Source organism: Rhizophagus irregularis, chromosome 16 (assembly GCF_026210795.1).
Source record: "Rhizophagus irregularis chromosome 16, complete sequence".
NCBI lineage: Eukaryota > Fungi > Glomeromycota > Glomeromycetes > Glomerales > Glomeraceae > Rhizophagus > Rhizophagus irregularis.
In genome coordinates this window covers 548,942-576,502 of record NC_089444.1, presented here as the reverse complement: position 1 = coordinate 576,502, position 27,561 = coordinate 548,942, and the positions used below count along the sequence as shown (strand labels likewise).

The 27,561-nt window shown below is 23.4% G+C and overlaps 5 protein-coding genes across 5 annotated transcripts; 1 reads left to right on the top strand and 4 right to left on the bottom strand.

Annotated features, from left to right (window-relative positions):
- Positions 1–766: 766 nt before the first annotated feature.
- Positions 767–1,335, bottom strand: OCT59_007920 (uncharacterized protein; the record flags this gene model as incomplete). The annotated part of the gene is made up of 2 exons (XM_066142115.1): positions 767–973; positions 1,051–1,335. The coding sequence occupies 2 exons, from the start codon at positions 1,333–1,335 to the stop codon at positions 767–769; spliced, it is 492 nt and encodes a 163-aa protein (XP_065999023.1).
- A 1,623-nt stretch (positions 1,336–2,958) lies between these two features.
- Positions 2,959–4,809, bottom strand: OCT59_007919 (uncharacterized protein; the record flags this gene model as incomplete). The annotated part of the gene is made up of 1 exon (XM_025320240.2): positions 2,959–4,809. The coding sequence occupies one exon, from the start codon at positions 4,807–4,809 to the stop codon at positions 2,959–2,961; it is 1,851 nt and encodes a 616-aa protein (XP_025171803.2).
- Positions 4,810–16,095: 11,286 nt separating this feature from the next.
- On the top strand, positions 16,096–17,645 carry OCT59_007918 (uncharacterized protein; the record flags this gene model as incomplete). Its single annotated transcript, XM_025332446.2, has 2 exons — positions 16,096–16,504; positions 16,594–17,645. 2 exons carry the CDS (start codon positions 16,096–16,098, stop codon positions 17,643–17,645), a joined length of 1,461 nt encoding a protein of 486 aa, XP_025171805.1.
- Positions 17,646–20,472: 2,827 nt separating this feature from the next.
- On the bottom strand, positions 20,473–25,735 carry OCT59_007917 (uncharacterized protein; the record flags this gene model as incomplete). The annotated part of the gene is made up of 9 exons (XM_066142114.1): positions 24,962–25,735; positions 22,918–24,871; positions 22,745–22,828; positions 21,793–22,646; positions 21,547–21,717; positions 21,354–21,463; positions 21,134–21,265; positions 20,660–21,059; positions 20,473–20,594 (listed from the first exon to the last, which is right to left on the bottom strand). The coding sequence occupies exons 1-9, from the start codon at positions 25,479–25,481 to the stop codon at positions 20,473–20,475; spliced, it is 4,347 nt and encodes a 1,448-aa protein (XP_065999022.1). The 5' UTR covers positions 25,482–25,735.
- On the bottom strand, positions 25,494–26,793 carry OCT59_007916 (uncharacterized protein). The gene is made up of 4 exons (XM_025327339.2): positions 26,620–26,793; positions 26,339–26,527; positions 26,112–26,259; positions 25,494–26,003 (listed from the first exon to the last, which is right to left on the bottom strand). Exons 1-3 carry the CDS (start codon positions 26,748–26,750, stop codon positions 26,169–26,171), a joined length of 411 nt encoding a protein of 136 aa, XP_025171807.2. The 5' UTR covers positions 26,751–26,793; the 3' UTR covers positions 25,494–26,003; positions 26,112–26,168.
- Between the last annotated feature and the right edge of the window lie 768 nt (positions 26,794–27,561).

Genomic DNA, 27,561 nt, shown 5'->3' with positions numbered 1-27,561 from the left:
CAATTCTTAATCATACAGCTTTCTGATTAAAAAAAACAAGATTAGAGATAGATTTTGAAATATTAATATAGAATTTAATTTGTCATTCGTACCTAAATTTTCGCTCGTCATTGTTTCATTTTCATAATAATTATTATTATTCATAACTATTTTGTCACTTAATTCATCTCGTAACAACATTTCGTATAATTTAGCCGCATAATTAATTATCCTATTCGTATAACAAGATTTTGGATGATATACTATCTCTGGATTCTCTATAAAATTATTATTTTAAATATAAAATAATACAAAATATAATTTTGATTAAAATATAAATCATAATTACCAGGAATAGATATTCTCTTTTCTTCATCATCTTCAATTGGATATTTCTCTCCATTCAAAAAAAATTTCTCTTAATTCACTAAATTCACTAGAAGTTGGTCTTTTTTCAGGATCATTATTCCAACATCTTTTATTAATTCAACATAATCAGGCATAGTTCCTTCTATAATTTTTGGACTAATACCTTGCAGGAATTCCTGATGTCATCTCCCACATAATAATTCCAAAACTATGTATATCAGCTGCTTTTGTATATGGTTCACCACGTAAAACTTCTGGTGCCATATAAGGAAGAACTCCATATATATCATTATTTATATTAGATTGATTAACTGGCCTACATAATCCAAAATCACTAATAATTACTAATTTATGATTCTCACAAAGTAAATTTCCATCATGAAAATTCCCATGAATTAAGTTTAATTCATGAATAGATTCAAGTTGTGTTAAAATATAAATTATAAAATTTATCATTCGGATTATATTTATATAACATTAAATTATTTCTTAAACTACTCAAAGTTGCTTTAGGCATAACAATCATATAATTTAATATATTTGGTTCCCGTATTATTCCAAGTAATGGAACAAGAATACTATTATTTGATCCTGCTTTATGCTGACATTGTAAATGTATTTTCCACTATATTTGTAAAAATAACCATACATTAATTATAATAAAAAAAATAAAAAAATTATTTATATATTATAATTGCTCACCTCATATAAGAAATCCTCATATATATACGATTCATTCAAACTCTTAAGTGCTACGTGATAACCATAATTTCCATTACTTTTAAGAGAGTCATTAATCGAATTTTCACAATCGTGAACATTAACATAACGTTCCCAATTTTGTTTTTCATAATCCCAATATTTTATCCAACCATCTAACCAACGTGCTTTATTAATTTTGCTAAATCCTCCTTGAGCCAAGAAACTAATATCCATTAATCTATTATAAAGAATCCATTCAAGTAATTCATTATCTATTCCTTGCATTTAATTGTGTATCTAGAATCAAATTATCTATATATTCATTTCCACTAGTCCAATTACAATTTTATAATTATTTCTTATTATTTTATATTACGTCAATCTTAAACTTATAATCAACTTGCAAAAAATATTAGAACAATTAAATGTATTCATTATTAATTTAACTAAACCATTTGAATTAAAATCTTTATTAAAAATCTGGTGATTATTTAGAAAATTCCGGATATGGATTTGGCTATAATAATCTATTATTAAATCAACAATTTCTTTAATTTAATTAATTATAAAATATTGTAAACGAATTTTTCTAACTATCACCTGGGGTGATGACTAAAATTATGACAATCGACTAGCATTAAAAAAATATAGTGCCGGTAAAAATTGATAATTCTGGCCAACGGTGATGATCACTCCCGGTGATTTGAAGTAAAAAAATATCAATATTTTTTGATTTTTATGAATTTGAATTTATTCAATTTAATTGAAAAAATCCTAATCATCTTTCTATCAACGTCGGTCAATTTTCCTACATGTTACATTGATTTTTTTAAAAAATAATAATTTTGTAATATAACTGATAATATTTTATTTCTTTATTTAAGAAACCGGTAAAAAAGGAATCCGAAAAAAAATAAGTACCTAAAAAAAATTCTGAAAAAAAAAGGACCAATACGGTCTAAAAAAAAAAGATCGAAAAAAAAAATAATAAAAAAATCGGTCTTAAAAAGACCGATTATTTAGTAATTATTTTTAAAGTTTGGGAAAAAAATTAAACCTAAACGGGAAAAGAATGAGAAAAAACAAATTTTTCGGTTTGAAAAAAAAACTAACCCGAAAATAGAAGGGAGAAAATTTTTTTTAGGTTTGAAAAAAAATGAAAAAAGCTAGAAAAAAACCGGAAAAAAAATTCCGATTAAGGCACGGAATCACGGATCAAATAGTTTTTGACCAAGATTAGGCGGAGGCATGTCACGGGTTTTAATTATATGCAAATTACACAATTCAAATAGTTATATGATATAGATGTCATCTATAATTTTTTTTTTATCAAGTACCTCTATGTAATAATATTTTTAAATAAAACATATTGGCTAATTTTACACTGGTGAATCAATAATGAGGATAAAATGTTTCTTGTATATTTTATACTATATGTTATTTTTTGTTTAATTTAAATCTAAGTATAAAACATTTACAATATAAATGGTTATTTAAATAACTTATATAAAGAACTCTCAAAAAGTTTAAATGATCCTTTACAAAAAAATATATATATATAAATACAGTTATAATTTAATAAAAAAAAAACTCAAAATTCCTAGAACTATTATTTTCTTTTGATTAAAAAATATGAGTGCTATAATGTTCAATAAATTCTAGAATATATATTTATATATTTTGGTAAGGGCAGTGACATATATTAGCTAACCTCCCACCTCTAAGTAAAGATCTTTTTTAACCAATAAGATTCAATCATATACATAATATTAATTTAACTAATAAAAATGTTTAATTTTGTGTTGCGTTAGATTTTGCTTAACCCCACATCCCCACTTCCTAAATATTAGCTAATATGTGTTATGGCCCTAAATACTTCATTACTATAATCCATCAATATGGGTAAATCTAAACTGTTGCTAAATTTTTTAATTCTTTTTTTTCTTGGTTTAATTCTAATTTCAATTCACTCAAATTCTTTCTTAATGAATCTATATCTTCTGCCATCATATTAGAATTTAATTGAACTCTGGTTCCTTCCTGAGAATTAGTAGCAAATTTAAAAATTTTGTATTTATCAAGATTAAAAGAATTCAACTTAAGAATATTCTCAATTATGAGGCTAACTTCCAACTCTTTATTATCCTGAACGATTTTCTTTAAGGAATAATAATTTTTGTTCAGCTCTAATAATCCGTCATTATATTTTACAAGAATACTTTGAAATTCTCTAGTATATTTGTCAATAAATTTAGAGGTTTTCATATCTCTAATAGAACCAATAGTATTTCTTTCCTTATTAATAGAACTTTCTAGATGATTACAGCAGTTTTGTAGTTTTTTAATAGCTTCTTCTCGTAAAGTTAGGAAATCACCCTTAACTTTCAGAAAATTATTGACTTGATTAAAAACCTGTTTTTTTCTATTAACATTATAAGAAGCTGAAGTTCTTGATAATTCTTGTTGGAGTTCATTCATCTCTTTTTGTTTAGCTTCTTTTTCTTTATGAATTTCCTTAGTATTTTCTCCACTAGTTAATTTATTTAATAATTCCTTTTCAATGTTACTCAATTCTTTTTCTTTGTCTTTTAAATGCTTAATACGTTCTTGATCAAGAGTAACAAGTTTCTTTTCTAATTCATTTATTTTGTTATTCTTTATCTGTAAAGCTTGAGTTAATTGAATTTTGATTTGTTCTTCAATAATCAATTGTTGTTCCAATTGAGCAATTTCTTTTTTCAACTTGTTTTTCAATTTAATTGTAAGCTTTTGTTCTTGTGAAAGACCTTTTACCATATTGTACAACCTGATCTTTTCTTCTTCTATCTGTCCATAATTAACTTGGGACTGACTTAGTTTGTTTTCCAATTGCTCTTTTTGTTCAGTTAAGCTTTCTTTGTAAGATTTTAATTCTTGAATATTAGCTTCTGTTTGAGCTAATTTTTCTTGCAATGTGGTTTCTTCTTGCTTTAACTGACTGATTTGTTCTTGAACTTGCTGGTTAATTAGCTTATTTTGTTCCAACTGTTCAGTTAAATTGGTTAAATTGCCAGCTAAGTTTAGCTTTTCATTTTGCAGGTCAATAATATGGGTTTGTAAAATATCCTCTTTTTCTGCAAATTCTTTAATCTGTTTAGCTAAGTTGAGCCTCAGATTTTGATTATTTTGCTCAAATTTAAAATTCCTTTGTTGTAAATCAAATAATTCATTTTCTAACTTAAGATTTTCTTCTTCTGTTTGAGAATTTTTTTGTTGTAAATTAACTATCTCATTTTGAGAACTTTGATAATAAGTTTCAGCAATCTTTTCTAACTTTAGATTTTCTTCCTCTATTTGCTTATAATCAATTTGAAATTGATTTAATTGATTTCTAAATTGTTCTTGCTGAGATTTTAATTCTTGAATAATGGTTTCTTTTTGGACTAATTTATCTAACTGTTCAGTCAGCTTGCTATCTAAAGCTTGCTTTTCACTTTGCAGGTTTGTAATTTGGGTTTGTAAAGTACTTTCTTTTTTTGCAAATTCTTCATTTTGTAAAGTTGAGTTTTGTTGTAAATTAACTAATTCCATTTGAATATTTTGTAATTCATTTTGAGAACTTTGATATTTTTGTTTTAATTCAAGAAATTCTTGAGAATCTAGAATTTCATTTAATTCTTTACTAGTAAAATCAAGTAAATGACTTGTATAGCATGCTTTTGGATGAGATTTTACAATAAGATTATTATGCTCAATACTAGATGCATTTACAAATTCCATAATATTGCTTTTTAATTCTTCATTAATACTCCGAGGACGAAAAATCCAATTTTTAATAATATTTAAAACTTCTTTAGAGGATGGTCTTTTTAATGGATCTCCATCCCAGCATTTTTTCATTAAATCTATATAACATTGTGGAGTATTTTCAATAATTTCAGGACGTTCACCTTTACAAATACCTAAAGCAAGTTGAAGATTATGTGCTTTATCATTAAATGGTGGAATTCCAGATGTAAATTCCCACATAACTATAGAAAAGCTATATATATCACTAGCTGCAGTATAATTTTGACCTCTTAAAATTTCAGGTGCTATAAATGGTAAAACACCATAGATTTCATTTTCTTTTAAAAAAGATTTTGCATGTTGATATAATCCTAAATAATCACTAATAAAAATTCCATATATATCTTCTTTATATTCATTACATAAAATATTACCATTATGAAAGTTATAATGAATAAGATCTTTTTCATGAATATCATTAAGGCCCATAATAATTTGATATAAATAAAATAATTTTTGTTCCCAATTTTTTGTTATTTCTGTTAAACATCCTTTTAAACTACCCTTATTTATATATTCCATTATCAATACATAATTCAAAGTATTTGAGTCTTTTGTAAATCCATATATTTTAGTAATTTCATCTGAATTAATAATCTTCCACTATAAAAAAAAAATATTTAGGTTAATTAGTATAAATAAATTATAATATTAAAAAAAAAAAAACATTTAATCATACTCCATTTAAAAATTTATTTAAACTTTCATCTGAATTATTAAGATCATTAAAATATTTAAGAATTACTTCAATACTATTATATTTAGCTTTATATGTAGTACCAAATCCTCCTTTATCAAGATATTCAATATTTTTAAATTTATCATAAGGAATCCATTTTAATTTATTTTTAGAAATGAATTGATCCACAATTTCACTTCCACTAGTACCAAATCTTTAAATATAAAAATAAAATTAATATATTAAATTAAAATTTAAAATAAAATTTACAATTAAAAATTTAAATATTAAACAATATTAATTATACTTACTCTAAATAAAATTATAAGATCGATATTAATATAATAAAATAATTAATTTAAAAATTTAAAAAATAGTACATAATAACTTATAACTTACCAACTAAAATAAATAAAAAGATTTAATTGTTATGAGTAAACATTATATAATTATAATAAATTAAATATAAAAATATAGGATTTATTATAATTAAAAAAATGCAATACTTACAAGCTAAAATATTTTAAATAATTTTTTTAAATAATTTAGTTAGCTTAAAGTATGTGTAAATATTATATAAATATAACAGGATTGCTTACGATCTAAAATATTTGGATAATTTTTAAAATAAAGAATTTAGTTAGTTTAAGTTATATTACTTTAAAATATATGTAAATATTATTTAAATAATAATAGAATTAAATAAATAACATACTCCCTATATTATTAAATAAATAATTTTTCAAATAAAAAATTTAGTTAGTTTAAATTAAATGCAAATATTATATAAATATAATAGAATTAAATAAATAACATACTCCCTATATTATTAAATAAATAAATTTTCAAATAAAGAATTTAGTTAGTTTAAATTATACGTAAATATTATATAAATATAATAGAATTACTTACGATCTGAAATATTTGAATAATTTTAAATAAAAAATTAGTTAGTTTAAATCATATAAATCATATGTAAATATTATATAACTACAATAGAATTACTTACAGTCTAAATTATTTGAATAATTTTTAAATAAAGAATTTAGTTAGTTTAAATTATATGTAAATATTATACGAAAATATAATAGAATTACTTACAATCTAAAATATTTTGAATAATTTTTTAAATAAAGAATATAGTTAATTTACATCATATGTAAATTTTACATGAATATAGTAATAGAATTAAATAAATAACATACTCCCTGTATTATTAAATAAATAATTTTTAAATAAAGAATTTAGTTAATTTAAATTATATGTAAATATTATATAAATATAATAGAATTACTTACAGTCTAAAATATTTGAATAATTTTTTAAATAAAGAATTCAGTTAGTTAAATTATACACGAATATTATATAAATATAATAGAATTAAATAATAACTTATAACTTACCAACTAAAAGAAATTACAAAATAATTTTTTAAATAAAGAATTTAGTTAATTTAAATTATATGCAAATATTATATAAATATAATAGAATTACTTACGATCTAAAATATTTGAAAATTTTTTAAGTTAGTTTAAATTATATGTAAATATTATATGAATATAATAGAATTAAAAAATAACATACTCCCTATATTATTAAATAAATAATTTTTTAAATAAAGAATTTAGTCAATTTAAATCATATGTAAATATTATATAAATTTAATAATTGAATTAAATAAATAACATACTCCCTATATAAAATAAATAATTTTTTTAAATAAAGTATTTAGTTAGTTTAAATTATTTGTAATATTACATAAATATAATAGAATTACTACTCACGTCCTAAAATAATTGAAATAAAGAATTTAGTTAGTTTAAATTATATATAAATATTATATAAATATAATAGAATAAAATAAATAACTTACCAACTAAAAGAAATTACAAAACAATTTTTTAAATAAAAAATTAAGTTAGTTTAAATTAGTTTTTACTTCAAATCACCGGGGGTAATCATCACCGTTGGCCAAAATTATCAATTTTTACCGGCACTATTTTTTTAATGCTGGTCGATCGTTATAATTTCAGTCACCGGTGATCATCATCCCTGGTGATTTAAATTATAAATATCAGTAGAATTTACTTACGATCTAAATATTATTTTTTAAATAAAGTATTTAGTTAGTTTTAAATTATATGTAAATATTATATAAATATAATAGAATTACTTACGATCTAAAATATTTGAATAATTTTTTAATAAAGAATTCAGTTAGTTTAAATTATTTGTAAATATTATACAAATATAATAGAATTACTACTTACGATCTAAAATATTTGAATGATTTTTTTAAATAAAGAATTTAATTGATATTATATATAAATTTATATAAATATAATAGAATTACTCACGCTCTAAAATATTTGAATAATTTTTTAAATAAAAATTTAGTTAGTTTAAGTTATATGTAAATATTATTTAAATAATAATAGAATTAAATAAATAACATACTCCCTATATTATTAAATAATAATTTTTCAAATAAAAATTTTGTTAATTTAAATTATATGTAAATAATATATAAATATAATAGAATTACTTACGTTCTAAAATATTTAAACAATTTTTTAAATAAAGAATTTAGTTAGTTTAAATCATATGTAAATATTATATGAATATAATAGAATTACTTACCCTCTAAAATATTTGAATAATTTTTCAAATAAAAATTTAGTTAGTTTTAATTACTATATTAATTATATGTAATATTATATAAATATAATAGAATTACTTACGATCTAAAATATTTTAAATAAAGAATTTAGTTAATTTAAATTATATGTAAATATTATTATAGATATAATAGAATTACTTACACTCTAAAATATTTGAAAAATTTTTTAAATAAAGAATTTGATTAATTAAATTATATATAAACTGAATATATAAATATAATAGAATTACTTACGCTCTAAAAAATATGAATAATTTTTTAAATAAAGAATTTAGTTAGTTTTTTAAGTTATATTTAAATATTATATGAATATAATGGAATTACTTACGAACTAAAATATATGAATAATTTTTTAAATAAAGAATTTAGTTAGTTTCAATTATATGTAAATATTATATAACTACTACTTACGCTCTAAAATATTTGAATAATTATTAAATAAAGAATTTAGTTAGTTTAAATTACATGTAAATATGTAGAATTAAATAATAACTTACCAACTAAAAGAAATTACAAAATGATTTTTTAAATAAAGAATTTAGTTAGTTTAAATTATATATAACTATTATATAAATATAATAGAATTACTTACAATCTAAAATATTTGAATAATTTTTTAAATTATGAATTTAGTTAGTTTTAATTATATGTAAATATTATATAAATATAATAGAATTACTTACACTCTAAAATATTTGAATAATTTTTGAGTAAAGAATTTAGTTAGTTTAAATTATATGCAAATATTATATAAATATAATAGAATTAAATAGATAACATACTCCCTATATTATTAAATAATAATTTTTTAAATAATGAATTTAGTTAGTTTAAATTATATATAAATACTATATAAATATAACAGAATTACTTACACACTAATATATTTGAATAATTTTTGAATAAAAAATTTATTTAGTTTAAATTATATATAAATAATATATAAATATAATAGAATTACTTACCCTCTAAATATTTGAATAATTTTTAAATAAAGAATTTAGTTAGATTAAATTATATATAAATAATATATAAATATAATAAAATTAAATAAATAACATACTCCCTATATTATTAAATAAATAATTTTTAAATAAAGAATTAGTTAGTTTTAATTATATGTAAATATTATATAAATATAATAGAATTACTTACAATCTAAAATATTTTAAATAATGAATTTAGTTAGTTTAAATTATATGCAAATAGTATATAGATATAATAGAAACTTACACTCTAAAATATTTGAATAATTTTTTAAATAAAGAATTTAATTAGTTTAAATTATATATAAATATTATATAAATATAATGGAATTACTTACGCTCTAAAATATATGAATAATTTTTTAAATAAAGAATTTAGTCAATTTAAATTATATATAAATATTATACAAACATAATAGAATTACTTACGATCTAAAATATTTGAATAATTTTTTAAAATAAAGAATTTAATTAGTTTAAATTATATGTAAACATTATATAAATATAATAGATTACTTACAATCTAAAATATTTGAATAATTTTTTAAATAAAGAATTTAGTTAATTTAAATTATATGTAAATATTATATAAAAAATTATAATAGAATTAAATAAATAACATACTCCCTATATTATTAAATAAATAATTTTTTTAAATAAAGAACTTAGTTAGTTTAAATTATATATAAATATTATATAAATATAATAAATTACTTACAATCTAAAATATTTGAATAATTTTTAAATAAAGAATTTAATTAGTTTAATTATATGTAAACATTATACAAATAAATAAATAACTTATAACTTACCAACTAAAAGAAATTACAAAATAATTTTTCAAATAAAGAATTTAGTTAGTTTAAATTATATATAAATATTATATAAATATAATAGAATTACTTACGCTCTAAAATATGTGAATAATTTTTTAAATAATGAATTTAGTTAGTTTTAATTAGTAGTATATGTAAAATATTATAAATATAACAAAATTACTTACGCTCTAAAATATATGAAATAAAAAATTTAGTTAGTTTAAATTATATGTAAATATTATATAAATATAATAGAATTACTTACGATCTAAAATATTTGAATAATTTTTTAAAATAAAAAATTTAGTTAATTTAAATTATATGTAAATATTATATAAATATAATAGATTTAAATAAGTAACTTACACCCTGTAGCATTATTAATTAATAATATTATAAAGTAAAGTAATTAAAGTAATTATAATCAATTAGATAAAATATTATAATTGTATATAAAAATTAAGTATATACAGTAACTTACAATCTAATTATTTAAATAAATAATATTATTAGCTTAAATTATATATAAATGCTTTTAAATTAATATAAAATTAAATACTTACTTTCTATAATATTGTAATTATTAAAAAATTATATTAATAGAAAATTTAGTTATTTAAAATATTATGTAAAATATAATAAATAAAATAGCTATTAACTTACCAACTATAAAATATTAATAATAAAATAAATTATTTAGTTATATAAAATAATAGAAGTAATTTAATTATCATTCCGATTATAAGATAACCTATTACTTACGAGCTAATATAGTAAATAATTTTTAAAAATAGTTTAAAAAAATTTAAATTATATGTTTATAATTTACAAGCTGTTAAATAATTTTCTTACCTTTATCTTCCTCAATTTTTGAAACTAGTTTCATTATATTACAAATTTGGTTTGAAAAAAATTTAGAGCAGTTTCAATTTGTATTAGATATATTCATGTTATATACTTTTACCTTTATTATTACTTTGAGCCATTACTAAATAATATTGTTGGAATTCTTCCTAAAAAAATGAGGGTAAGTACCAATTGAACGCCTTTATTCAAGTATATATAGTTGTTCAATGTTATTTGTGGCCCGACAGGCCTGTACTCCAAACACCCATGGGCTCACGTTGTACATCTATCCTATCACTTTGGTGTATCAACACCATCATTTGATATCCAAATAGCGCCCAAAGTATGACCCATCCTGGTACAATAAAATAGGATACACCACGTGTAATAAACATGCAAGGATTGCCATTAATATACATTTTGTACCACCTTATAACTATAAAAAAGGCAAAAAAAATTTCAAGGTTACACATTAATTTGGCCAGAATTAAGATAATTTCGCCCAGCAAAATTTGGCCGGAATTAAAACGGACATAAATGTCTGCAAATTTGGCCGGAATTATAAAATGAACATGTGTCCGGTTTTCAAATTTGGCCAGCATTATGAATGTAAATATTTTAACTAATCATCCAGTGTCCCATCGAGATATGCTAAATGGTGGTAATTTCATATTTTATTATCAATAAATAAAAAGTTATTAGCAAAAAATTCTTTTCAATAAAATGTTAATATCTTATTAATCCTAAAGGTATGAAACTACCACCATTTAAGATAATTCAAAAAAATAATCCAACAACTGAAGCTATATTATCTCTTTCTGTATATTATCAAGATTGAGAATAAAATTTCAAAAAGGTGTAGTGATAATTTTAAATAGAGGAATTTAAAATTGCAATTTATTCTTATTAAATTGACTCCAAAAATAAATAGCACTTCATTTTTTTTTACCTATAAAAACATTTTTTTTTTTGTTAAAAAGATTGTTCTTTACATTTTCCTATCATTAGTAATTTTTATGAAATATTTTGGCAGGCCATTATTTTAATATAAGTGAAAATAATGGATTTTATTAAAAAATATTTGTTCAATTACAGACTGGTTTATTTAAAAGAAAAGTTATACATGTACTTTATACAAATTCAATAATTCTTTAACATTCCCTCACAATTTTCTTTTAACATCATGTTAAATGAACTATCTAATTTGAGCCCTGTAAAAAATCTGATCCGTGTTTTATCTTTCCATGTTTTTTCCGTGAATGTATCATTTTCATGGAATTAATAGCCTTAAATCATGGAAATTTTCATCTCGCTAACGTGGATATCCGTGAATGTATCATTTTCACGGAATTTTTCGGATAAAAATTTTTTATAGGGGAGAGGTTTAATCAGTTTGAACAAAGGCTAAGTATGTATATTATATATATCAAATATAGTAAATAAATGTATTAATATTTATCATAAAATAAATATGTAAAAATTCAATAAGTATTATCATCATATTGTGAAATTTTGTTTGCAAAAGAATTAAGCAATCGAGATATAAGTAGCTTGGGTTATGGAACGATTTCCTGACATTCATTTTCACGATTTCCCGACAGGACAAAATCCCGAAATCAAATTACGAAAATGATTCACAAAAATACATGATTTAAAAAAAAAAATAAATAAAAATGAATTTTTTGATATACTAATAAATAAATTAATAGAAAAATTAAATTTTATGTTTATTATTTATTTAATTTACATTTTGCATAATATTTTCTTAATTTTTTATTAAATGAACAATGAATTTATTATTTTACAAATTATTACATTTATCATATAATTTATCTTAATTGAGACAATTGTTTTTTAAAAAACACAATACCTTTAATAAAATTAAAATTCAATTAATAAAGCAGCTATTTTAAAAAATTTATTATTCTTTGTCTGTTGTAAATAACATTAAAATATCCTCAAATGCTTTCTTAATTAAAACACCCAAATTAAACAAATTAAACAGGCGAAAGGAACCATATTTACTATAAATTTAATAAAGTATTATAAGTAAAAACTTACAAATTGAAAAAAATTAAAGAGAAATAGTATGTGCAATACCTCTTAAATAATCTAGAAAGGAATAATCTAATCATCACGACTGATGAAAATGGTTAAAAGACGATTTTCACGGTCAACAATGTAATTATTGTTAAATACTATATATACCCAACCAAAGTTACATTTTCATAAATTGAATTCGGGAAAATGTCATGTCGGGATAATGATCATTCGCACCGCCATTCTTTTCGCCGGGGATTGTAATATCAGGTTTCGGTTTAGGCCAGTCATTCCTGAAACTAGTAAAGAAAAGAAGAAAACTAGCTCTCCAAGCTACGCAAGCTAATCTATGATAGTTTGGCGCACTTAATGATAAAGTTAACATCTTTTTTGCTTAGATCAGTTTTCAACTTTATTAAAAATTGTAACAATTTATACAAAATAAATTAAAGAAAAACTAGCTATGATAGGCTAGCAAAAATCTTACGTCACACTTAATAAAGTCATGTGATCTAATATCTAACAGAAATTGTCCATTTTTATTTACCAAAATTTTGCAGATCATCGCATGTTAGCTGCTTCATATTATTTCAGGATTTTTTGAATATGAAACTATTTATTGCATAAATTTTACAAATTGCATAACAAGAAGTTTAGAAGGTTAAAATATTGTAATTCAGTTAATATCAGTTAATATCAGTTAGATCATTATGAATTTACCTCGGTCTCAACGAGACGAATCTAATGAACAAGAATCATGTAATCCAATCACCAGAACAAAAAATATTACACAAAATGACTAAATGTTTAAACTTTTTAAAATGTAGTTATGTGCTAAATATTGATCCCACAAATGTAAAATTATTATTATTCGAAACTAGACTATTATCTCTTAAAATTCTGAATTTAATTAGAAAAAAGTTCTATTTGATTTATAATTAATACATTCATCAAATTTAATATTAACCATGAATCAGATTATCCTAAATGCCAACTGGGAAATAATAAAAGACAGAAAATATTGGAAATCGTGAAATGCGTCTTGTAAGCGATCGTGAATGAAATGACAGAAACGAGCAAGAGAAACATAAGAAAATCGTGAGATAAAACTAACAAATGAACGTGAAAAGTACAACAGAAACGGGCAAATATTTTAATTCTTGAGAAATTTTTTTTTTAAAAATTTAAATATGCATCCCACATGGAAGTATTGATCGAATTTTTTAATACAACAATTACACGTAGAATTGTCATGTGACTGAGCGAACGAATAGGAGGACATTTGTGTTATCCTTTCTAGACTATATATAGTCCTTCGCTTCGCTTGAGTATATAGTAAATTAGTATAGTACGATTTATAAATTTAGTATGTATGACAGACAAATTACCGTAAGATAGTATCATACCGATGTAAAATCAGCAAATTAATCGATCAAGACTTTTTGGGGCAATTAGAATATCCTTTTCATAATAGGTAGATTTATAAACTGTACTGTACGGTAAGTTTTAACAAAAGTTCATACAGTACAGTACAGTACTATAATAAGCGCTGTACTGTACTGTACGAACTTCTAAAATTAAGACCGTACAGTACATCTCTTTTCTCAAAAATAATTTCTTAAATTTGGCTTTATGAAAAGGATTTTATAATTTATCGCACCCTTTTTTGTCACCTGCGTCACACACCTCCCTTTTCATTTTTTATATGTAATTCTTTGTTGTAAAAAAAAAAATCTATTTTTCACACCCAAGTTAAATGTCACATGTTTTAATTTTGCCCGGCATTACGTAATTTTGCCCGCCCAGGGTGCGATGTATCGCGATAAAAAACAAAACACATATTAAATAAATAAATCTTTATCTGTGGTAGTAATATAATATATTGTTCTGGGTTTTCTCGTTAATTCCATTTACGTTCCATGGATTATATCAAGGGAAATATAATAATAACAAGTCCTGACAGACACTTTCCATTTATAAGGAATTAATTATTTCATGATGCATAAACAAAATTGAGGTTTATCAGTATTACCTTATTTTCGAAATGATTCATATGTATTGATCCCAGTGACGATAGCAGTTAGTTGCGTAAATTAAAAATGAAACCGTTTAAAAATTATAGAAATCAGTTAAGAAAATAAATGAAATCATCTCATTTAATTAAATTTATAAATAAGAAATGATTCATCAAATGCACTCGATTGAGCGGACGACTGCCTAAATTATTGATCAATTATTATATTGCCTTAAGAAAATTGGCCAGCATTGGTGTTGAGAATTTCGTGTTCCATGATTTTTTTTTCTTTTAACTCATTCAAAGAACTAGATATAATTTTATTAAAAATCATTCATAATATTCATGATCAAACATGAGCAATAATTCTGCAAAATTTTTATAGGACTTAACAATTAATTAATATTATTTAAGTATATCTATTATTTAACTAAATTTTCTTTTTTGTCATGATTGTCATAATGTAACAGTTCAATTAAATAAAACGGTGAAGAATTCAACATTGAATGTTCGGTTCTAATATCTATTTTTAAAAGCGTATACGATGATACTTTAAAATTATATATAAATTTAATGATTGCATAACAAACGTAATTCAATGTGTGCTGCTGGTAAAACTTGTTAGCGGACTTTCAAGTTCGAATCAAAATTTTATGAAATGATGCGCAGTTTAGTGATAAGAAACGTGAAGCAAATAAATTTTAATAATTAGGTGCTCTATAGACATTATTTACGTAATTTATTTACACTTATGATAAAAAAAAAATGAACCTAGTTACTTTGCGGTTAGATCAAATGGAGATCAAATCCATAAAATCGCAACAAAAATGCCGATTTTGTTTTATTTTTTTAGAATAAAAGATCATCTTTTTATTATGAAATAAAATCATGCGACAAAAGAAATTTTTTTTACCCACCAATTTTTTTCTCTCTAATTTTCTTGGTTGAATTACATTATAAGTAATTCAGTTATATGTTACTAACTGAAAATGTTATCATAACGCGTTAAATGCGTGAGCGTCGTACATATCATGATTATCGACTTCCGTAATGAGCAATTAACCTCATTTTCCCTAATAAGCATAAAATGATTGTTTTTTTTACGTGATTAAATTTCCGTTCAACTCTTTCCTCCTTTTTTTTTTCCTTTAATAATGTCTATTTCAAAATTACCTAACGAATGTTTACAAGAAATTTTTAGTTATATAGATCGAGTAAAAACGTTATATTCAATTATTCTCGTTAATCGTAAATGGTGTCAAAATGGCGTTATACGTTTATGGAGAAAACCTTTTAGGAATAGTATTGAAATTTCAAAACAGATAAAAATCTGTCCAATTTTAATTAATTTTATCATACTTGATAAAGATTTAAATATTAAAGATAAATTGATAAAAGATTATTATAAAAAATTTCAAAAAGAAAATTCGAAACCTTTTAATTACTCGTTTAATTATCCAAGTTTTATTACTGGAATTGATTTGGATCGTATAATTAGAGCTATCACGATATTTACGCAAAAAAATAAGAATAGTCTTTATCGTATACCAGGATATAAAAAAGGCAAGCAATATATATATATATATTTATTTTTATAATGTTTTTTAAATAATATTTAATAAATTTTTTATTTCAATTTTATTTCACTACAGTTTCGAAAATTGATCAAGTTATGACTTTCTTGTTTATAATCTTAAGAGTTATAACGTTTAAAGGAGCAAATATTAAACGATTTATAATCAATCTGAAAGATAGGAATGTGAACATGTTTTTCGATAATGATGATACTTTTGGGAATAAATGGGATATAACAAAGTTTAAACTCGAAAATACTCTTACAACCTTTCTCTCAATGGATGCGACAAAGAGATGCCTTAAAAATCTTAGATATTTTGTATGTGATATTTTAATAGATAAATCGAATATTTTAAAAACTTTAATAGCCACATGCACAAATCTTCAAGGGATTAAGGTACAAGATGATTCTTATAATTTTATTAAAGATACTTTGATATCTTTAATTCAAAATCAAAATAATTTGGAACATTTACATATTCAAGGGAGTTCAAATTCTGAATCTGATCAAAATACTGAATCAAATATTACGGATTTAGTTTTATCATTGGAAAAAAATGCCAGTTCTTACAAGAAAATTTTATTTGAAAATGGTTATATAGATAATGATATAGCATTCAAAACTTTAATGAATTGCAATAATCTTGAAATTTTACAAATTAAAGATTTAAAAATTCCTTACAAAAATTTTGAATTATTGGCTTTGGCAGAATTTCCAAAATTAAAATGTTTGAGTTATATTAATACTGTTATTGAAACTGGAAAACCTTATATAACAAATCCTTTCGTTAGAATTATTAATAATAAAAATATCTCATCAAAATTACAGAAACTTCATTTGGTAGGGTTCGTGAATGTAGAAAATTATAAATTGTTGAGTGCTACGGCGGATAATTTTAAAAATTTAATAGATTTATGTGTTCAAATTACGAGAAAAGAAGAGATACCACTTTTATCTATGATCATGAAGAATTGTTCAATGATGAAACAAATTAGATTAGTAAATCCTTTAACATCTTATAATTTTAAAGAATTTAAGGAATTTATTAGGGAATGGTCGATAGAGAAAAGGAAAAAGATTATAAGATTTGATGATTATGGACTTCATGTTCATATTGAATGGGAGTAGGCAATATGTAGGGTGTAGGAATATGTAGGGTGTAAGGATATGTAGGGGAATAGGGATGGACGCTTTTAAAAAAAAAAATTGTTGCTATTACTATCTTTTTTTTAGCTATAGATTCTTTTTTTTTTGTTGAAAAATAGAGTTGATTAAACATTTTGTAAATTTTATGTATCTTTTATTTTCTCTTATGATAGGTGATTTCGATATATTAAAGATAAATAATAATAAAGACCATAAAAATGATCGCGTTATCGCGTTAAATTTTAAAAATGAAATTATTTTTAAATTGAATTAAATAATGAAATAATATGGATTATTTAAAAATAATATTATCGATATATTAATAAAAAAAACCGATAATACGCAATAATTTATTACAGAAAATTTAATAATATAAATGAATATTACTCGTGATTTGAAGGAATCATGCAAATACAGGCAATCTAACGTTCAATTTAACGATCACTTAAAACAAATCACATGACATATAAGACAATTCCATCATAAAAATACAATTGAACATAAAAATTGTGATTGCTAAGCAAATGTGGCCATGCTTCCCATCAAAATTAAAAAAAGAGAGATTCTAAGCAAGATAATCAAGAAGGAATACCCAATAAAGAAAGAATTCCATCAAATACCAAAATCTGAAAAACTAAGTATCAATCTCTTGATGGACGCAAAGCTTCATGACGCTTGATTAGCAGTGCCACGAATTGCGGACAATTTTACGAAGGAATACCCAATAAAGAAAAAATCCGTCAAATATCAAAATATGAAAAGCTAAGCATTATAATAATAAAGCGATAATAAAAAATCTCTTGGTGGACGCAAAGCTTCATGGCGCTTGATTTAGCAGTGCCACGAATTGCGGACAATTTTACGAAGGAATACCCAATAAAGAAAAAATCCGTCAAATATCAAAATACGAAAAGCTAAGCATTATAATAAAGCGATAATAAAAAATCTCTTGGTGGACGTAAAGTTTCATGACGCCTCGATCTATTTGATTAGCAGTGCCACGAATTATGGACAATTTTAAAGATTTTATGAAAGCGAGATATCAATGATAAATGATAATATCTCATCATGATATTTTTTTTTACATAGCTATATTTATTTCGCGTGATTCACGGTTTATTATTCTTTTTTTGGTTGATTTCAATAATCTCAGTTATCAAACATATTTGTTTCGCCAAAAGTTCTTGTAAAAAAAAAAGAATAAGGATGCTTCAAGTTTTTTTATTAATGGTTTAATAGTTGATAGTTCCAATAATATCTAAACTATAATATCTAAAATTATAATATCTAAAACTATATCTAAAACTGAAACTATAATATCTAAAATTATAATATCTAAACTATAATATCTAAAACTATAATATCTAAAACTATAATATCTAAAACTATAATATCTATATCTAAAACTATAATATCTAAAACTATAATATCTAAATAAAAAAAATGCTAGTAAATAATATAATTGTCATCATCAAACTCTTCAAGTCTTTTATTAATCATTGAAATACAATGATTTTTGAATTCCTGATTGAAGGTTCTTGGTAATTTTTTCATGGAAGCCACAATACAAGCCATTCCAAGATAACAGTCGCTTAAGTTAGCTGAACTTCTTTCTAATAAACTATAATATCTAAAATTATAATATCTTGATATCTATAATATCTAAACTATCTGACTAAAATATCTAAAATTACAATATTTAAACTATATAAAATATACTTTCAAAAAAATATTTTCTTGAAGTCCCTATCTCTTTATTAATCTTTAGAATATAGGAGAATTCATCAAGAAAATATAATAATAATAATGAAAGCATAATAAAATATTTTTTTGTATAAAAATTATACAATGAAAACAAATGAAATCAATTAAAATTAGGGAAAAACCTTATATAATCTAACCTCAGAAAAAAAATGATTATAATTATTTATTTTTCCCCTTTGAGAAAAAAAAATCTAGGAGATTAAAATTATTTTTTTCCCTTTGGGCCTTGATCTTCTTATTGTTTATTTTAAGAAAACCATATTAATAAGAAATTCAGGAATCCATCTTGTTTTAAGAATGTAAACAGTATTTCATTTCTTTCCATTTACAGTCTTATAAACTGGAGATCCATGAATTTACCTAAGAATAAAATCAAATTTTGATTAAAAAAAAAAAAAGGAAAGAGAATGATAATTTATATTAAATCTCTCATACCATAGAGCCCTGAAAATCATTATCGAATATGAAATTTATTTATTTTAATTTCATATTATATATTAATTCCATTTTTACAATCTTCATGGAATTGGTGTCGAAAATCTCTCATACCATAGCCTGGATACATTCACCATAGCCTGGATTTTAATTTCATATTATATAAAAATTAGTATAAATATTTTTATATATTTTTAATAAATTTTATTAATTCCTTTTTGATAAATCTTTCAAGGAATTGGCGTCGTTTTTATATCAAAAAAAAAAAAAAAAAAAAATACAAATACAAATGGGCTGATAAATTTACATGTGAATTATTTTCCAAGCCCAAAAAAATCAACAAATAGGTGGCGTATTATTGCGTTTTAATTAACGGATAACAGCCAAATTCTTTTAATAAATTATTGTTTTCAATATATCATCAAATTAATAGGATCATATTTTAGTTATATTCTAAATTATTTTCGTTTATTATATAATAATAATTATAAATTTTAATAATATAATTACAAAGGTACAATGTGATCTAGTCCTTTTTTTTCATCTATAATACTTTTGCAATGCTAATGTAAAAATTCATCTAATAAATAATTTTAAATAATTATATAATTTACAATACACTAGGTAATTTTGACTTGATCGGCGAAGTAGGAGATGTGGGTGTTTGAGGTGTTTGAGGTGTTGGTTCTTCAGGTGATAAATCATCCGTAGTTGGTGATTTTATCCATTTATCTATAATAATAAATAAAATTTTAGCGATATATCTTAAAAAAAAAATTTACTATTTATTTACTAACCTGGTACAGCCGAAAAATATTGATCAATAGAATTCCTAAATCTATCTTTATATTGATCTGGCGGTAAAACTGTGACTTCTTTAGGGTTTCTTCCAATAGTTTTACCTCTATTTTCAATTTTCTTATACCATGTATATGTTCCGATAAAATCTACGATTCCTACTACCAATTCTTTCTTTTCATCATCAACTCCAACCAATAATGAGTAATCCATAATATTTGAATCTGACAGGAATTGTGTATCATTAAGAATCGCTTCTCTTATAAGTTTTTTGGAGTGTGAATGTATTAATAAAAGTGATTTGTATCTTCCTTCAACCCAATCTCCATCCCATAATGTCGCATTATCTTGCGTTTGATCTTTCGTATGGCGTTCTTGGATTCCCTTCAGATCAAATTTCTTTTTTTTTAAAAAAAAAAAATAAAGATAAATATATATTGTTACTACTAAACAAAATAATTAATATTGCTTACTCTTGTTATGGTTTTCTCGAAGAATAAATGTTCCATTACAAGAACATCCATCTTCAAGATAACGTTATTCTTCTTTGTATCTTTAATCTTTATTGTATAAAATCCAAAAATTTTGGCAAGAACTGACGGTTTCTATTTAAAAATATGTGCATATATAATTAAATCAATAATTTCAAAATAACAATTATATTTATTGATCGGAATTATATTATATACATACACTAGGTGGTTTATTCATATAGTCAAAATACTTTGGAGCAAATTTCAATAATGCTTCTTTTTCTCCAGTTCTCCAGGATGATACCATTTGTTTTACAACAAGTCGCTCATCTATAATAAAATTAAATAATTAAAATCTATTTTTCTTTTAAGAGATTTTAAGAGAAAGAACCCAATTTTTTAATTAAAATTACCTTTTGTTTTGAAAAAAGTGCTTGCACTTTTACCACCCGTAACTTTCCATGAATCACATCTGGACAAAGATTCAATACAAATATTTTCAATTCCACATCGACGTCGAAGTGAATCAAATTGTGTTGCATGATAAATCGTGCATGAAAATTTTTTATTTCCATGCATGCCCTCTATAAAAAATACAAGCGATTTATAAATATATAATGACATCAAATTAATGAAAAAAAAAATTTTTTAATGCTTACGATATTTTAAATGTGGACTATCCTTTGGAGATTTCCGATTCCATGAGAACTCTTTAACAAAACTAGCTGGAGAAGTAATTATTGTTTCATCCTTTTTCTTCGGTAACTCTTTCTCGTTCGAAGATTGCTTCTGATGATCTTTCTCGTTTGAAGATTGCTTCTGATCTTTCTCATTCAAAGATTGCTTCTGATCTTTCTCATTCAAAGATTGCTTCTGATTTTTCTCGTTTGAAGATTGCTTCTGGACTTTCTCGTTTTTTGAAGACTGCTTCTGGACTTTCTCGTTTAAAGACTGCTTCTGATCTTTCTCGATTGCTGCTTTTTCAGGATCAACTATTATTTGTGGTTTCTTTTCTTCTTTATCAAGTGGTACTTTTTCGTTGAAAACCTCTTGCTTTTCATTTTCAGTATTTTCATCCTTTGGTTTTTCGGGATTTTCATTCTTTTGTCCAAAAATTGCGCCAAATTTTCCGGCACTTTTAGTTGAAGTGGGTTTTTCTCCGTCTTTCTCTGGATCTTTTTTCTTATCTTTGCCGCTAAGTGACAAATTAAATGGATTCATACCACCAAGAGATTCAATTCCATGAGAAATTTTATCACCTATTCCATTTCCTTGTGATTCTTTTACAAGTTTTCGTCGAATACTTAGACTATACTGATCCATATAATCATCACCACTATTTATCGTATCATGAAGAGTAGGACTTGTTAACGAAGAAATTAATGATGAAAATGAATTGGAAACTTGAGGTTGTTGATGAGGTTCAGACGTGGGGGTTACCGGAGCTGATTGTGTAATTGATAACCTAACATTTTGTCGCATAAGAGACAATTCTTTTAAATATTCCCTTGAGCTGTAAAAATTTTATAGAAATACATGTCAAAAATTAATATTTTAAATCTAAATATACATGAATATACATTTATTAATACACTTACTTAAAATATTTACCTTAATGCCAATGCGATAATAGAAGTAGGCTCATCTTCTCTAACTATAATAGGAGATCCAGGGAAAACATGACATATGTTTGAACTACATATGCGGAAAATACAATATTAATTTAATTATTTTATTTTGTTAATGAAATCCAATAAATAATAAAATTGTTCTTCAAAGCTTACTTTACGTATTCCGGTTCACCTAAATCAATATTTGAAAATTTCTCCAAATCTTCTTCACGAACGTGCTTTTTTTGCCAATCCAATAATCGTTTTTTTGTAGAATTAATCCTTGTAACCAATAATTTTCGTACATCATTCAACATCGTAGCTTTTGATTTCTTAAGAATATCGTAAAGTTCAAATTCATCTTTACGAAAATCTTTCAACATTTCGCCTAACATTTCAAGATAATTATAATCTTGTTTTACTTCACCCTCGATTTCATTCCCATCAACTTTAATGTCAACCCATCCACTAGTACTAGTTTCTTTCCTATGAGCAGACAAAGAATCAAAATATTCTTCTAATGCCGTAATATGTTGTTTAACGACACCATAAAAATATGTAACTTCTAATCTCGTTTCATTAAGTAATCTATCCGAATCCTCAGCGTCAATAGTGAAAAGTTTGTCGATATTTTCAGCTTCACCTAAATTATTAGAAATTTGTGCTTCTTCTTGACTTATTTGCAATTTCGGTAATCGAATCTCAAATAAGTCGACATGTTCATATTCAACCTTCACAATCAAATTATCCCTACGGAAATATCTAACGACAGATTCTCGTGATTCTGAATGTTGACATAAATTTTTATAGCAAAACTCTTCGTTATAAAATAGAAGTTCAAGATATTTTCCAAAAGAATAAAAATAAGTCGCATGTGACATTTGAATCATTTGAGTTTTTGCTGAACAAATTTTACATTCTGTCCACATTAAAATGACATTAGATGAGGAATTTGATTTTGAATCCGAAACTTCTTCAAGATTTATACTAATCCTTCCCGTGTTGTGAGTGTAAGTAGTAATATGATCAATTCCAGGATGGTCGCATGATGAATCTTGGCAAACTTCATTAGCTTGATCACAAAACCAATTAACCATTTCTCCAAGTGATTTATCAACGTGATCATTGTATTTGTTATAGTATTCTAAAGTAATTATTCTATGATTATGACAAGGTGATATTGAAGTCGGTGACCAAAATCTTGAATAAGAACATGATAATGACTGATGTTTGAATATACCATTTAATGAATTATCATTTGTCATCAAATATGTAAGTCCTGAACGAAAATCCAGAGAAAGTTGATTTGACTTAGAAATAGCTGCATAAGTTCGGTATTTTCCAGTAGGATTAACACTTCCATTTGAGAATTCATTAGCTAAATCCAAGACATCCTTTGCCATATAAGATTTGAACGTTCCATCCAAATTTGTATGAAGACGAATTTCTTTTTCTTCCTCTCTTAAACGCAATAAAAGATGCGGAGGAGGAAATTTCACACCCGGAGATATTGACAGTATAGTCTTTTCCATTTGACGAATTGTACTTCCAAATTTGTTTGTATTATTCAAATTTATCACATCATCGTCATCATCCGTATTTGTTGTATTTATTGAAGTTGATGAAATTGTTGATGATTTTGAAATTGAACTTCTTTTTGTCGATAATCTTCTCATCAATGAATTAGGCTTATCAAGTTTATCAGGTTTATCATGCTTATCGTGCTTTTCATTCTTATTATGTTTATCATGCTTTTCATGTTTTTCATGCTTTTCATGCTTTTCATGCTTTTCATTTTTTTCATTTTTTTCATTTAAGGATTTCATCATTTGCTCCTTAATACTTGATACGTTTTTATGTTTCATCAACCACCCAAGCCACGAAGATTTTGAAGTACGCCTAGAATTTCTTAGCGCATTTTGAACGTCTTCAGCATCATGATTATCTTTTGAAACAACTCTCAAAACAGAGTAATCCCTGAATAAACAAACCTCGAGTCTTAAATTACAAACGACATAAACCATTAATTCTAATATTTCGTCTATTCTATGGCCATATTTTTTAGAACCTTTTAATATTATGGTTCCACCTATCCAATGTTTCATTTCATCATTTGTAAGTTCTGATCCTAATTATTATTATTTTTTTTTAAAAAAAAAACTATGACATTAGCATTCAGTGAGTAATAAATATTATAAAAAATAATTAAAACGATTACCTTCATTATCTTCATGTTTAAATAAATCTTCACCATCAAAATAATTATAAACGAAATGAGAATCTGAAATTCTCCCACCTTCTTCTTTTTTTAATTTTATAACAAATTTTGGAACATTTTTTAATTTTTCTTGATTATCTACTACATTGATATCATCATCTTTATCTTTATCATCTTTTTTATCTTTTTCATCTTTCTTATCTTTTTTTTTATCACTTTTATCATCAATTTTTTCATTATTTTTCTTTTGTGAAGAAATAATTTCATTTTTTGTCATTTCATATTGATATAAAACTTCAATAGCTTTAGGAACAGTATCAGAAACATCGAATATAATTCCCAAAATAATTGATTCCCAAGGATCAGGATTAACAGAACAATTATATAAACTTTGTTGTAATATTTTACGTATATGACCTATTGAAATACTATCTAATTGTAAATCGCTTTTACCTGAATTACCTATTGGTAAAGCAGGTAATGGTTTATATGAAGGATTAATTTGTCTTGTTGTTGCCATTTTTTTTTTTTTAAAAAAATTATATTATTTTATTAATGATAAAATTACAAGAAAAAAAAATTTTTTTTTCTTATGGGAATTTTTTTCAGAACTAAACGAAAAAAAGGAAGAAAAAAAAATTTGGAATAATAAGTAAATGGTACAATGATAGTTTTTAAATAGTTATACAAAACATAATTGAATAATGAAAATTTGAAAATTTGTAAATGAAACTTGAATAAAAACAAGTAATTATGGAAATTAAAAAAAAACCCAAAAAAAAAAATAATAAAAAAATTCAAATTTATATTTTTTTTTTTGAAAATAATGCACTATGTAGGTCAAAAAGAGTTGAAGATCGTACTTAAATTAACAAAAACTGTTATAAATGGACATTGTATATGACGATAGCATTACATTTAAATTAGTCAATTGGTCCCATGATGTTTGTAAAAATCAGCGAGTATGGTAACACATAATAAACCATTTCAGGGTCGTAAACATAAATACTGTACGATGATGGAACTTGTCGTTATTGTATTACTACATATGAATTTATTGAAACAATTTATTAGAATTTATTAGGATATTCATAGTTGTTTTTTAACGTTACATTAGTTATGTATAATGGCGCAGCATTTGTATACACACGTGAAAATCAAGAGAAAAAAAATATATTTATACTACGGGAGTTAATTAAATATTTCGTCACATGTTGGAATCAATTTTTGATCTTTTACATTTATTATTTCCTTGTTGTATATGTTCAACAGGTCGTTTCTTTCCATGTTGTTTCAAACTAGAAAAATGCAAAGAGTAAGTACAAAGGTAATATGAATAAGATGCATATTCATTTTGTAAAACAAACGATTACTTACTATAATCCGCAAGCATTACAGAGTAATCTACCATGATCATCTCTTCTCCATGCTGGAGATTTAGTGGTATTACAATTTACACAAGCATTTCTTGCCGATATATTTGGATTAGTTAAAATTTCAAAAATTTTCGGATGATAATTGGTTGCAGCAGCAATTTTATCTTCGAGTTCCCATTGTTTTATAAGTCTTTTTAAATAAAGGTATTTTACGCGTCATGATTATATTTAAGAAAAATATTATATAGAGGCAGATTTCTATTACAGGAATAAGTAACTTACGAAACTGCTTTATCAATAGGTATTAAACCTGCGATAACAAAATCTACCACTGTTAGATCATACATCCATTCTTCGTATACAATTTCTTCTTGTTCGTCATTAATTTGAGACATATTTATAATTTGCGACATATTTATTTAAAGTTGTAAAAAAAATTTGAAAGTAAAATTTACTAAACTAAATGGTATTTATAAATGAGATTTTTATAAGAGAAATATTTGCGCGATATTTTAATAATAAAATTTGGTAATTAGCATTGAAATCTCCCTTAATCTTACAAGAAAAAAAGATGCCCAAACCAAATAAGGATAAATTATATAGGGGCTTTCTTATAGAAAAAAAAAATTAATTATTAGGCTTTGATCGAAACCCTGTTGCAGAAAGAGAAATACATAATTGAATTTGTTATTTGTTTGGTTTTATTATTAGAAAAATTTGATTTATTATTAGAAAATCTTTATAGAGATAACTACTTATTGTTAATTGTTTCTTTATCGCTTCTTATTCGTTAATTTTTTCAAAGTGATTAGGGATTGTTTATCGTAATATCATGTGATATGAGATCATCCCTTATTCAGAGTAACTTCTTTTGTTAAAATGACAATTTGGGGTTTAAAAAGTAAAATGCCTATAATAATAATAATATATATAGTATATCATTTTACCATTTTCAATTGTATTCAAACGCTTGATGAGACGTTGAAGAAAGAATCTTATTGGACCATAAAAAAAATTCTTTGAAGCACTATTTAGGTATTTTCTAAAGAGCATCTTTTAGCCAAGAAGAAATATTAGCTATAAATAAAAATTAATATATAATAAGTTAAAACTTTTTAATTTTCAGAATATTAACCTTATTTATTTTAACATTTAATACTTATTACTATTATTTTTTTTAATCCTTCTTTTTTACTCCTGGTCTGCACTGTAAATCTTTATTAT

Bases quoted from the DNA above. Each gene is read 5' to 3' on its own strand.
- OCT59_007916 (XM_025327339.2), bottom strand. From the start codon at position 26,750: ATGTCGCAAATTATAAATATGTCTCAAATTAATGACGAACAAGAAGAA. The intron at 26,528-26,619 runs GTAAGTTACTTA...TTATTTAAAAAG, and splicing joins CCTATTGATAAAGCAGTTTC to ACTTATAAAACAATGGGAAC. The intron at 26,260-26,338 runs GTAAGTAATCGT...GCATTTTTCTAG, and splicing joins TGTAATGCTTGCGGATTATA to TTTGAAACAACATGGAAAGA.